Genomic DNA, 14,003 nt, shown 5'->3' on the forward strand with positions numbered 1-14,003 from the left:
ATAAAGACATTGTTTACGTATCAAGGGTGAAAGATTTATTGAACTTAATATTGATCTTCAAAATGAGGACATAACTGTTGATCAGGGGAATAACTAGAAATTGTCCAGTGATCAATTACATGCATGTTTGAGTCAGGTCCTACATTATCGGTAAGCACAGAGCCTTACTGTTGTCCCACAAACACAAAAATAGTCCTCAAATATTCATTAAACTCTGCTTCATTAAAAGATTCATCCATTGTGATTAGCATTCTTCTGAATCCTTTGGTCTGGACACCTTCAAAATAACAAAACATCCTTCTCCAAAACTTAACATCAGCTCAATATTTTATGTGTAAACTCTACGACATTCATTCAAACAGCAGTAAAATTACAAGTCGCGTAAACTTGCTTTTCTTACTAATCTTTGCAGAAGCTAATAAAATCAACTACCTCTCGTCTAATCAAAAGGATTTGTAATATAATAAAAGGCACATAAGCAGGAGCTGGCAAACTAAATTAATGAAAATGTCACCATTTTCACATTCAAAGCATACGGCCTGGGATAAAATCTGTGGTTCTTCTCATTAAAAATAAGAAAAAGAGATGCACTGTAGTGAGACAATAAATAAACATGAAATCACTGCTGAGAGAAAACAATCACAATCTGTTCAACTTCACATCCACAAATAGAGGGAAAAGTCAAATTTCACTACAATCAAAACACAAATAAAACAACTATTTTTTTTCACAATTTTAAAGTAATTCTGAAATATATTTTGGACTTTGCTTTGTGCTGGTTCACCTACCTACACTAAAATAAAATTAAAAATAAAATGAAATGTTTTTGTTTTTTTTCGTGCTTATTTATATCACCTAAAAACAACAAAGCTATGTCTAGGTCACTGCCACGCATGCCACTTCAAATCTATGCGTGAGAAAAAAGGAAAAAATATGTATATATGTTTGTTTTGTTGCCAATTTCATTTTGGCAAATTAACAGATTAAGTAAATGAAACTATTTCAGCTCACTAACCTCTCTAATTTTACTCAGATTGTGGGATACTGAGTAAGAGTAGCGGTGTTAGCAGTCTCCATGGATACACTACCAAACAAACAAACAAAAAAAACCTGTCCTAAAAAAACCAAAAAAAAAATGCCTATTTAAAATAAATCTAATTGGAAACAGAAAATTAAAAAAAAAAGACGGTTCTCATATGTTTGAGAAAAGTGCTAAAGTGGTTTAGCAATGTTCAACTTAACTATGGCTATTGCTTTTTTTTTTTTCTTGAGCAGCACAAACTGGTTCCTGGTTGTTCCACGCATCTGCCGTCGGCCAAGAGGATGGAAAAGTTCTTCAAATCTAGAAATCAGGCCCTCTCAGGCAGTCCTCTGTGTGTGTTTGGCCAAATAAAGCGCTGCTGACAGAAAACTGGTCCGACCTGATCTGATTGTTATCACTGAAAGAAAAACATTCTAGTATTTTTTTAACCTGCTTGGAGTAGAGATTAGTCAGGCTCCCATACAAGATAAAATGACATAAATAAACCCCCCCCCCCTTTTTTTTTCTATTCACAACTTATATAACGGTATATAAGCTGTGCTGATGGTTATTTGCAAATACCATCTTCTGTGATCTGTGTGATCAATTTAAACTGACATTATAATGAACTGTAACATGCACTACACGTGTGTAAATCACTAAAGAGCAGAGGAAATTCACACAACACATTACTGAAGGACTTTGCTTTAGGAGGCATGACTCGACAGAGGTAGGTAACAACGACTAAGTCCAAGATGACAAATACAAGTCTAGCTTATAATTATAGACTCAGAGAGACATGTTTATGAGAAGCACAACCACTCTGTGCCAGAAGCTACTACTATTACAGCTCCGAAGGCAAGAAATGTCCTATAAAACCACCACTGGTTTCCTCTCTGCAGCCGTTTTTTAAGCCGTGGCAGCAAACTTCCACAGGGCTTCTCGCTCAAACTCCTCCATCTCCTCCTCCAGGGAGTCGTCGTCCTTCTCCCCGTTGCCCTCTAAAACATCCACCATGTCTTCCAAAATGTCTGCCACGTCCTCAGCAAAGTCGCTGAAACGAATCCTGTCGTGGATGAACACGCCGTCCTCAAAGTAGTCTGCGGTCAGCCTCCTGAACCTATCCTTGCTCTCTGATGATGACCTTTCAAGCTTGCTCAGGTAGCCCTCCAGAAGTTCCTCAAACTCTGACAGCTCCACTGGATAGAGCCCCTCCTTGCTGGCGCAGTCCTCCACGGAAGTGCAGCCCAGCTGGGGACGGACATTGCGTTGGAGCTTTTTCTCCTGGTCTCTCCAGAAATCGTTGTTGTGGTGCTGATGAGGATGGCGGGGCTGCTGATGGTGATGTTGGTGCTGGTGGTTTTTAGCAGACCGGCTGTGCCACGGTTTCTCCTTCCTCCTCTCCTCTCTGTCCATTCTCCTCTCACCCTTCTTGCTCTCCCACTCGTCCTGGTGTTTCCTCCAAGCCTCTTTATGAGAGTTTTGCTTTTGAGGCTTCCAGTCTTTCTCATTCTTCTCCTCTTTGTCTCTCCACCCGTCCTCTTTGCTGTCTTTCCACTGTTTTTCTCCTCTTTGCTCCCTCTCGTCTTTGTGCCTCCAGTCTTCCTCCTTCTTGTCTTTCCACTCTTTTTTTCCTTGTCCCTCCCTCTCGTCTTTGTGCCTCCATTCGCCCTCCTTATCTTTCCACTCTTTTTCCACCTTTCTCTGCTTCTTCTCTTCTTTATCCCTCCATTCTCCCTCGTTGTTGTGCTTCCACCCTTTCTCTCCTCCCCTCTCCTCTTTCTTGTAGTGGTCCCGCTCATTGTGTTTGCCTTTGTTCCCTTTCCATTTGGACTCCTGGGGCTTCTTCTTCCCCCACATCTCAACTTCTTTGGAGAGTTTCCTTTGGATCTCCTCCAAGTGATCCCTGACCTGTTTTCTCTTGCCTCCATCTTTTTTCATTGCGTCCAGCCTTTTCTTGCTCTCCTCCAAAAGAACCTTCTGCCGCTGGAGTTCTTCCTTCAGCCTTCCTCCCTGCTTTGCGTCCCTCCCCCTCTCCGGTCCAGGTGTTTTCTGGTTACTTTGACCATCTTTGTCTTCAGGCTGTGGGGCCGAACTAGATGCAGCTGGAAGTATTTCCTGATCAGCTGTGAAGGATTTAATATATCAAACTTAAAATGACCTTGGTCATTACCAGTGTGTCTCTACGCATGCAGGATACGTTCAATAAGTATAAACTTAAAGGGCGATGTAGTCGTCACATTATACCTGCAAGCTGGCTGAGTTCAGTCACTCTGGCTCTGAGAGTCTCGAGCTCTTTCTTCAGCTCTGGCAGAGATGACAGCTCCTCCTTCAGCTTTGCATTTTCTTTTTCCAGATCTGCTTCACCCTTTTTATCGCCACTTGCTGCTAACGCCTTCAGTGCTGAGTCAAGTTCTTCTTTCTTAGACTGAGAATTATGGTCAAATAGTGACAGTTTATAACGTGGCCAAAGCTGTAGGTAAATTAAGGTGCTGCGCAAGTTGTATAACAATTAAAAACATTCATTGAAACATCATAAAACCAATTAAAACTAAATAATTAGCATCAGTGTGACTCCATACTGACCTGAAGTTGAGCCTCTAGCTGAATGATTTGTTGGTTTTCCTGTGTCAGTTTATCCAATAGCTCTTTCATATCCTGTGGATCACTGCTAAGCCCGTCCTGGATTTAAAATCATTGGCACATGAATAGAACACATATTTTTAAAAAATGTCCATCTCTTTATGTTTGTTTTTAAAATTTTAATATCACATGATCATGTGAAGTAGGAATCTGTGGAAACAGACCTGGCTTTGTTCTGCGTCACTCAGATCGGAGGCGTCAAAGTCACCTGTCAGACAGGAAGACAACGTTTTAGAACGAGTCCTTCCACAGGCACTTTCACTGACACACAACTGCCATGCTGCCTTTCAAGATGCTCAAGTGAACTTTATGAGCTCAGGCCACTCTCTGCACACACCAACTGTTTTTCTTTTCCATTTCATTAATAAGTATGGCATATTTTGCCTTCAACACAGTGTGACTGCATTAGACACATTCCCATTTAATTTAAACCCCAGAAAACATTCAGTGAGTCCTTCAAAAATATTATAAGGAGCGTTAAAATTCAGAATGCATGTTATTTGCCTTTTTCTGCTGCTGCAGCATCAACTGTCAGCCCAGATAAGTGCTTGGGCAAGCTATTGAGCATTAGCCAGTGAGCGCAGAAGCTTACACTGCTGCCTTATCTTTAGCTCTGGACCTACCATTATCCAGGTCACTGTGGAAGCCTGTTGACATAGTAGAGCTTAGTCAACAAGATCTGAAAGCAGACATCTAACTATTGCTGACAACAGCAAATAAAGGTGCTTATGTAACTCGTAAATACTGTCATTGTCAAACAGAAACTGTGAAATGATGGAAATTTATGGCAATATTTACTCTAAACTCTTAATGCTGCCAAACTCTGATGCTGCGTAGGAAGATCACAGTTTCTTTTCTGACATTTTAACATACAGTGCTGTGCTAAAGTCTTGAGCCAACCCCTCATTTCTTTATGTTTTGATGGGACACAAACATATACCAAAACACGGCATATGAGACAAAACAGAGCTTGTACAATACTAAAAAGTCTGAAAGTTGTTTTCTGAAGATTCATGTAAAGAAATGGGAAAAAAATTATCCGTTTTTTGCAACAGGCTGCTCATAAAAAACGTTGTTTTCTTTTCGGTTGTGTGCAGACAAAACACTGGTTCGTCCGTTTATGCTTGAATGATTCATAGGCCAGAGGACTCTGAAAATAGTCAGGAAAACCTGAGAACTGTGCTCAAAAGCACTTTAAAGCAAAGTTTAAAGATACAGTGTGGCTCAAGATTTTTGCACAGTTCTATAAATATTATAATTTATGGTATTAAAACATTCACTCTTACTGTTAATGTGCAGCATACAAATTGTAGCCACAATACTGCACTAAATCAAACAATAAAAGCAGAACCAAGCTAGTTACCTTAGTTATGAGAGGAACTGACCTGAGAGAAAGAGGGAACCTAGAAATAGCAAGACCAGAGCACCCACAATGCATTTGTTCAAGGAGAACCATGGCTTTTCCTCCTTCTTCTCAGCCAGCTTGAATTCTACTTCCTCCTCCTCATCCTCCTCGTCTGATGTTCTTGGTCTCTGTGCCTCAAAAGTGGGCACATTTCTCCGCCGCAGTCCATCATCAAAGCTGCCAGTGTCACCCGAGTCATACCTAATGGAAGGCTCTAAGAAAGGAAAAATGTAAGAAGAAAATAAGAAGAAATTCTAAGCATGAGAAAGAAATGGCAAGACAGCAAAGATCTGTCACGTTTTCTGATGTATTTTTGTGACAGATGATGATAATGTGCCTAAACCTAAACCACATGTATTCAACTGTGGGCTGGAGTCACTTCAACAAATCATCTCAACATCTGTGGCATCTTTGTCAGAAGTGAATAATTATGTGCTGGCCGACTTCCTCACGCAGAATACCAGACTCTAAGTGAGCAAATGAGCTGCAAAACACAACAGCGTGTAAACAGCATGTGAAAAGTGTCTGACAAAAAAAGCGACTGCTGGTTCTCAGAATGGATGACATTTTCTCACTAAATTACAACAACAGTAATTTCATGCATGGGGGTTTCTTCATTTTCTCAGTGGGGTGTGGGCTCTCCTGTCATACTGATAAATCGCTTTCCAGCTGCTAGCGAGACATAGATAAGAAACATGTTAACAAATTCTCTCATTTTTCTGCTTTTATCAACTTGTTCCTATTATAAAGCACCACTTACTTTCCTCAAAAGCTGCAGAGGCAGCTCGGAAAACCTGCTATGAGCCTCAGAGCCTGCGACCCAGATGCAAATATTTAAAGGCAGGATGCTCACTGTATGTCACTTTACAAATAAGATCAGCTGTAATATTGTTGACTTAAAATGTCATCTTATCTTGGGATTGAGAATAAAAGAGGGTTACTGTGTCAAAATCAAGCTTTAAGACATCCATTATTAAAAGACATTTTACAGTTGTTTGGGTTTAAGATTAACTGACAACAAAGAAAGGGAGGTTCACATACTGAACTGTGCAAAAGTCCTGATTTAATATGTCTGTGAAGGTTCTCAGTCATCCAGGTCATCGTAGTCAAAGGAGCTTGCAAAGAAAAGCATCTGGACTTCTTTAAGTTACTTGAAGACGTTTCACCTCTCATCCGAGAAGCTTCTTCAGTTCTAAGGTCAAATTGTGGGGAGTCCCAGATTTAAACCTAGTGGGAGTATCCCTCCACAGAGGGACAAAAGGACCCCCTGATGATCCTCTAATCGCCTGAGCCAAGGTGTGAAACTGGGTGTGGGTCCCAATCAGCCAGAGTTTCGGGTGAGCTCATCACAGTGGACATAGATGGCTTCTTTCACTCCTCTTTCAAACCATCTGTCCTCTCTGTCCAAAATGTGAACATTGGCATCCTCGAAAGAGTGTCCTTTATCCTTAAGATGCAGATGGACTGCTGAGTCTTGTCCTGTGGAGGTGGCTCCTCCTGTGGACAAGAGGAGGAGCCTCTCGGATGAGAGGTGAAACGTCTTCAAGTAACTTAAAGAAGTCCAGACGCTTTTCTTTGCAAGCTCCTTTGACTCCTGATTTAATAGACATAAAACAGAATATTTTGCACTAACAAGACGATTCCTAAAGAGCTATTAGCTGAAAACTTATAAGCATAGTGTGCAGTGTATCCTTAAAAAACTAAAAGTGGATGAGGGGAGGACAAATGAAGAAAAAAATTTATCTACAGTAGAGGAAGAAACAGATAAAGCCCTGACACAGGACCTCAGTTGATCCATCTACTGTTCACTAAAGTCTCAACAGAAGTAGTCTTAGTGGAAGGATGGCTGTCAAGAAGCCATTCTTAATGAAGAAAAAAAAAGAGAAAAGCCAGAATTATGCCAAATTACACAAGAACTGGACTGAAAAAAATCACTGGCAACAGTTCTTTTGTAGTGATGAATCCACATTTCTATTTCAAATTGTCACCAATATGTAAAGAGGAGGTTAGGAGAGAGGTGCAACAGTGAGTGTCTATTCAATTCAATTTAATTTTATTTATACAGCGCCAACTCACAACTACAGTTGCCTTGAGACTCTACAATAATACATACAGAGAAAAACCCAACAATCGTATGACCCCCTATGAGCAAGCACTTTGGCGACAGTGGGAAGGAAAAACTCCCTTTTAACAGGAAGAAACTTCGACAGAACCAGGCTCAGGGAGGGGCGGCCATCTGCCGCGACCGGTTGGGTGAGAGAAGGAAGACGGGATAAAAGACATGCTGTGGAAGAGAGACAGAAAGCCACCATATTTTACAGATGGCTGTAAAACATGGTGGAGGCTTTGTGATGGGGCCTCATTTTGGCCAGTAGTGTTGGTAATCTTGTAAAATCGGATGAAATTCTGAACATAGTAAAGATTTTAATTCACCTGCAGTATTCATCTGGAAAATGTCTCATTTGAAACAACTTAATTTTAATCATGACAATGATCTCAAACACGCTACCAGTGAAGTAAACGCATACCTGGATAGAAAAACACAGTGAAACACTATCAGCCATGGATTGGCCTCCCCAGAGCCCGGACCTCACCATTATTGAAGCAGCGTGGGAGAACAGAACAAAAGGCAGCCTACATCCAAAGAAGAGCTTTGAATGTCCTTGCGGAGTACTATTCCTGAAGACCACTTAAAGAAGAACGCTTGCCAAAGAGAGGCTATGGTGAAGATGGTGGTCATATCATATACTGACCTTTAGCCTCGTTAGCATGTTGTATTTTCATTTAATGTTAACGCATATTTTAAGAAATCACTGCACTTATTTCTTATTTTTCTAGTAGAATATAAAGAAATGAAGACTTTTGCACAGTAATGTATATTTCTGACTGCACACAGAAAGAGGAGACAGACGTTCACAAGACTCCAACAACAAATTTTTGCCCTGACTTCAGCCTCCGGTGTACATTTCCCACAGTGGATAAGAAGACCGGTTCCCCAGAAATGAGAAACTTTGTTGTTGTTGTTTAATTACATTTTCTTATTGCGCTAGTTTTCTTTTTTCTGTTACATCTCTAATTTTATTAATCTTTTGTCCTGCTTGTTGAAAAAAATATATCTCAACTCTCATCTAAAAGAAGATTTTAAATTTAAGTTTTAGAAAATAAATTTTGCAGGACTCAAAGAATATATCATAGCAGGATCTTCCACACTCTTTGATTTAACTCTTAAAATGAGGTTGCGTGCTTGAAGCTATTTGCATACCATGGCTTTACTGTGGATTTCCAATAACACTGTTTTTGCCATCACTAATAATCTCATGTGAAGATTATTTTGAAAGAATCTATTTCTACTGAGAAAAAAAAAAAATCAAAGAAAAGTGTACCTGGCTGGATTTGGGAATACTGTGCGAGTGCCTTTACATTTACTGAAACGCTTATGTAGGATAATCAAATACCTTCTTCATCGTCTCTCTCATCTCGCCTCACTGGCTCCGATGGCTTTGCAGGCTCATTTTTAACAGCCACCTCCTCATCTGCCTCAGCTGAACCAACAGTCTCTGGTGCAGGACTTTCATCAGTAGGATGTTCTGTCACCAGGCTCTCGGGGACTGGGCTTTGTGACTCTGTGCTGTCTGGAACAAAGCTGATATCAGCTTCAACATGAGACAGGGGATCCGTGGCTGTAAGGGTCTCGGTGGGGATGTTAACCTCGGGTTCAGCACTGAAGACTTGACTCTCCCCAGGAGGACTCGCAGGAATCAGTCCAACATCAACAAGCTTCTGGAGCTCATGCTCTGCAGAGATGGGGATCTCAGTAATCAGAGGTGCAGAGCAGGACTCCTCGGACTCGAAAGGGGGGACTTCAACAGTTGGAATATCCAGTGGAGCCCCCATGTCAATGTTGGTGACAAATGGCATGGCACCTAGGTGCTCATTGTCACTGGGAGAACTGGTTACAATGTCATGGATAACTGGAGGCTGACTCTCCAAATCCGGATCTGGTGGGTCAAGAAGGCTGGGTGGGAGAGGGCTCATACGGGATGGACTAGAAGGGACAGGACCCTCACTGGACTCTGGAGAGGTCTCTTGACACACCTGATGACAAGGACAAAAGTGTAACTGACATTTTAATTAACCTTCAAATAACAGAGTGGTGGTAAAACTGTTAAATACTTCAGTGTTGACTGTTCCTGCACAAAATATTTTAAACACGTCTACTAACGAGATGTTTGTTTAGAAATGTCATGAATGAATGAAAAAACACCCTGACTATGAGGACTTCATTTGTTGCTCAAAGTGTTAACGAGTAACATTCACGTGCAAGAATCGAGAAAGTAATTCTCTGTGTACAATTTATTAAATTTCTTTTTGCATAACAATGATCACTAATATAACTTGCTGGCTGTTATTTTCTATTTTATTTTTTGATAAAGTGCAGCGACTTTTACATGTTATTGAGGTTATTTCCCTGCAAACAGTATCGTTTACAGAATTTCTCTTTCATTAAGTGATGCTGCCCAGGATTACTTTGACAATTTTATTAACCCTTTAACTGATATTAAATGAGCATGACAGCAAGACTGAAGCAGTTGTAACTTTTTTTTTCAAGTCTACTTAAAGACAACACAATGTCTACTGTTATGTTTTCTCCTTTCAGTGTCTTGATGCAGGCAGGGATGCAAAGTCATTATTAAAGATCAATTTTCTGTGAGAATTTTGAGATTACAAACTGTACTCCCCAAGGTTGTGCTATTAGTCCTATTATGTTTAACAGAATGATACATAAAATTTTATAAATGTTGGTAGAAATAGTGAGCAATAGTTATATGTAGATGAATCATTACTCTTATTCTACTTACAGGTTTTAAAATCAAAATGTTAAATTTTTATTTATTCATTTTTCAGGCATCTGTAAAGTTCAGAAAAGAGCTTTAAGGGTTACTCCTTACAGGCTTTTAAGGGGTAAACATTTAAGATAGAAAGGAGGTCATATGACTGTGGTTTTAAAATATGAGTGATGAAGTCATGCTATGTGTTCTTTACCAGGAAGAGAAGGTTAGATAATGCAGCTTAAGTTTTAATGTCATACTGTACAAAGTAAACAGTTAATTAATCACTTCTAGACGTCTTCGGGCCTTTGTAATACATTAAACTCCTACTAATGTGCTGCTGGTGCAAGCTGATGAACGTTCATTTACATGCAAGTCTATCAAAACTGTCAGCTGCATATTGGGGTAGATGCTGTGTGATTATTAAGAGTATTCAAAGCAACAGAAAGGTTGAGGAGTTAAGCTGTTGTTTATATAGAGTATGGGCCAAATAATAGTCAGAATACATGGAGTAGGCATGAGTGTATAGTCCTGCTGGACTTATGCTCATGTTAGCGTGGAGGGCAATGGGAACGCAGACAAAATTGCAAAGTAAGAGTTGAAATTAGAGGCTAACATAATGAAAAGCTCTATTTGGAAATAGGGAGGCATAGCTTAAGCTTTTTTTTTTTAATATAATTCAGAGATCTTGCATAAGCTTTATGTGACGAAGCTCTATTTCTCTTAAATGGTGGATCGGAAGATAAGATACAGATAAAAAGATTTGAAAAATTCCTAAGGTTTAAGCTTGAAACCTGTTAGGTGAAATGTGACCATGTTATGAGAAGAAAGGCATGATATTTATTTATAGAGAGCTTGGAGTTTTAAATCATAGATCACTTCCAAAGACCTCCTCACACAAACAATTTGAATCCAGAAAGCGCTCCTACTTAAAATATTTTTGCAGATGTGTCCCCCCCCCCCCTTAAATCTATCCTGATGTGCAAAAATACCCTGAGGTTACACACTGTGGTAAAGTAGGTGGAGCTGCACCTTCTGAGCAGCTCAGAAAAGAAGATGATATTCTGGCTCTCAGCTGTGATCTGTCAAGCAGCAATACATTTGGCACAGTTGGTAAGTCTAAATATGATGTGATTGAATTTTTGTCTTCTTAATGAACTGCTGCGTAGTTACTAACCTGGTGGCCTTCTTCAGATAGTACAGTTTCTATGGGGATACCAATGGGTTTGAACTCCGCAGCAGCTCCTGAAATAACACCGACACAATGCAAAAACAAAGATGTAGAACCCAAGAAAAGGTCAAAGCTTTAGACACCAGGCAGATATGTTGACTTGTCAGTACCTGCCACCTCCTCTGAGAGACTGGGGACATCCCCCAGGCTCTCTGTGCCATCATCCACGGGCCCGACATTCTCAATGGCAGCTTCCTGTTGAGTGAGAAGACCTAATGAGAACCAGCTGGTAAAAATTTACACCTGTAGCCGTAACCTTGACATTTAGAGTAGCATTCACACTCACCAATGATTACAACTGGCACTGCTTACCAATTAATTATGGAGTCAGATTTTCCTGTAATGATCTTGAAATACTTGATAACAAAAGCTACAAATCACAGTCAAACTACTGTCTGATGAGCTTTTACACATTCTCCAACCCAAACTGACAAAACAATATCCATGCAGCTGTCATGGGTTTTCTATCCTAACAAACGAGGCTGGGTAAAATATTAGTAACACCTCTCAGCATAACACAAGGTTTTCCTAAAACCACAGCAGCCTTACTACAGGCCAAGTCATGCTTGCATACTGAGCTAATACACACACAAAAAACTTTGAAGTTGAGTACTGTATGGGATACAAGTTGTTGATATAAAAGCTGAAGTAAAAGCCAGTTATATATAGTTCTGGAAGCAATTAAACAGTAATGACTTCAATAAAAAAACATTTTACATTCAGTACTTCTGTTTTGAGTGCCACCTCTTAGCTGCTGTTAAACCTCAGTGTGGTCCCTGTGAGTGGGAAGCCAGTTTCTGATATTGAATGATTAACAGAAATTTGTGATTGAAACCACCGCAGCTTTTCTTTCATGACTCAAAAACCCTGGTGCTGGATATCACACCGACTGACTGCAGTTGCCTCTCTGCCACTGAGAATGACAACGGTTCACAGCGAAGTGCAAGCACATGTGTGTCACTAAATCTGAGGTGCAACATACCAGAAAGACTCAGTTCAGTGTGACTACAATATTATCTTAGTTGGCACAGTGTATACTGGGATATTTGCTTGCTATAAATACCTTGTGCTGGTCAGAAAGCCAAGTGGCATAGAAAGCTATTCCAGAGGGGTACATTATTGGATAAAGTATGAAAGTATAAAAAAGTATGAATTTTTTTTTTTTTAATACTTTCATAAAAGTATGAAAGTATAAAAAGCCAAAGTGAAATAAATCCTATTTTCATCCGAACTGTGCACATTATCTGCCTGATGAGGCACAATTTGGCGCTCTGCAAACATTCACCAGGATGTTTCCCACTTTAAGCAGCTCTGGGCTGCAGGTTAGGACAAGACAAATTATAAATGAACCAGTATTCACGGAGCAGGATAATAATCATGGTGCTCCAAATGATACCCAGACTTTCCTTAGCTATGCTCATCTCGTCTTACCTCCGGGGAGAGGAGGGTCCAGCTGTTGGTGGAGGAGCCTGTGCTGCCTGTGCTGTTGCTGCTGTCAGACATCGCCCCCGTCAGGCTTAACTTGGCACAGCACACAGGACAGATTGAGCTTTAAAAATCCTGCATATGACGACAAAAACGTGTCTTCAGCGAGCACGCCTAATGCACACATGTGAGCCTCATTATCAACATGCAGTAACCCGACTACAACGTGTTCAGGTGCATAAGGCGCAGTTGAGAACATTAAAAAAATGCACAAACTCGATGAGCCGTGTGTGATTTTATGCAGCATTCGCATGCAATTTTTTAAAACTACGGTAAACGAGGGCAGAATCGCGCAGTTGTGGCACAGTTAAAACCTTGCAAACGCAAACGGGATAAAGAGCAGATTGTCGCTGATTCAAGTTATGTAACGGAGGCATCCATAATACACCGCTGCGCAGTGAAACAAAGGCTTCAGTCAGTGCAGAAAACAAGAATCTCCTGACTGCATTCATCGCTACTGCGATTTCCAGCCAGCCATTCATTCAAATCCATTCATCCAGTCAATCTGTGCAGCAGTTAAATGCCCAAAAATGGTCAAGCGCCCCCCCCCCAAACTGTACGGGTACTTCATTGATCCAAGCGTGCAAATAAAGGTCAATACTCACTTATCGGCAACGCTAGCGCGCGCTAAGGTTCTGATTTGCTCTTATAAGAGGTAAATGCTGGGCGGCTGTGGTTGTTGTAGCAACCAAATTCAAGGTTCACTCATGATGGTAAACAAAGGATGGTTGGCTGAATTTCCCACTCCCACTCTTCCGCGTTCTCACTCAGGCCCAGCTGTTAAGCAGGCTGCCCCCGACACGAGCTCGGCTCCATCACCGCGAACGCGAACAAGACGTTTATTTACCCCGCGTGCTCACACTTGAGTCGCTCGGCGTTTTCCACTTCAAAGCTCTTTGCTTTTGTTTTGTTTTGTTTAGCACGAGCACAGCTCCTCTCCTCTGAACTTGGGAACTTCGGGAATTCCAAGTAGCGTCACGTCGACCAACGTGTCTCACATCCAATGGGATTTCACCAAAGCCGCGGGAGCACCCGCCCCCGAATCATGGCTGAACCAATCGGATAAAAGTGTCGCGTCAGGAAAGCGACGTGCATCCCAGCTTGATTGACGCACGCAGGTGAAAGTGGCAGGTGATGGTCCCGGCTCTTTCTCCTTGGTTTATAATAATACAAGTTAATGTGTGATCCCACAAGATACACACACATATACAGGAGCCACCAGTCGCTCACTGACACGTCTGCTGAACTATATTTGTACGGGACTTGCCAGAGTGGACAACCCCTTTCCCACTATTGCTCCAATGTGGGCATTCATTTCATCATCTGACCCCTTCTCCTCTAAAATTAGTAATTTAAGTGTTTTCTCTGGGATAAGCACTTTCCTTCTTA

At 40.9% G+C, this 14,003-nt stretch overlaps 1 protein-coding gene across 6 annotated transcripts; it reads right to left on the minus strand.

The window, feature by feature from the left end:
* Positions 1-20: 20 nt before the first annotated feature.
* Positions 21-13,602, minus strand: pbxip1a (pre-B-cell leukemia homeobox interacting protein 1a). Of its 6 annotated transcripts, none has more exons than XM_084919432.1 (10): positions 13,462-13,602; positions 12,561-12,689; positions 11,240-11,324; positions 11,076-11,143; positions 8,525-9,164; positions 5,050-5,283; positions 3,829-3,872; positions 3,608-3,703; positions 3,269-3,449; positions 21-3,147 (listed from the first exon to the last, which is right to left on the minus strand). In XM_084919432.1, the coding sequence occupies exons 2-10, from the start codon at positions 12,630-12,632 to the stop codon at positions 1,931-1,933; spliced, it is 2,637 nt and encodes an 878-aa protein (XP_084775558.1). In that variant the 5' UTR covers positions 12,633-12,689; positions 13,462-13,602; the 3' UTR covers positions 21-1,930. The 6 variants fall into 6 exon arrangements, with proteins under 6 accessions (XP_084775558.1, XP_084775562.1, XP_084775557.1 ...); XM_084919436.1 differs by having other exon boundaries at positions 12,561-12,650; positions 13,220-13,602; XM_084919431.1 differs by having other exon boundaries at positions 13,220-13,602.
* Positions 13,603-14,003: the final 401 nt, after the last annotated feature.

Source organism: Perissodus microlepis, chromosome 22 (genome assembly GCF_051167445.1).
Source record: "Perissodus microlepis isolate ML-2025 ecotype Zambia chromosome 22, ASM5116744v1, whole genome shotgun sequence".
In the NCBI taxonomy this organism is placed as follows: Eukaryota; Metazoa; Chordata; class Actinopteri; order Cichliformes; family Cichlidae; genus Perissodus; species Perissodus microlepis.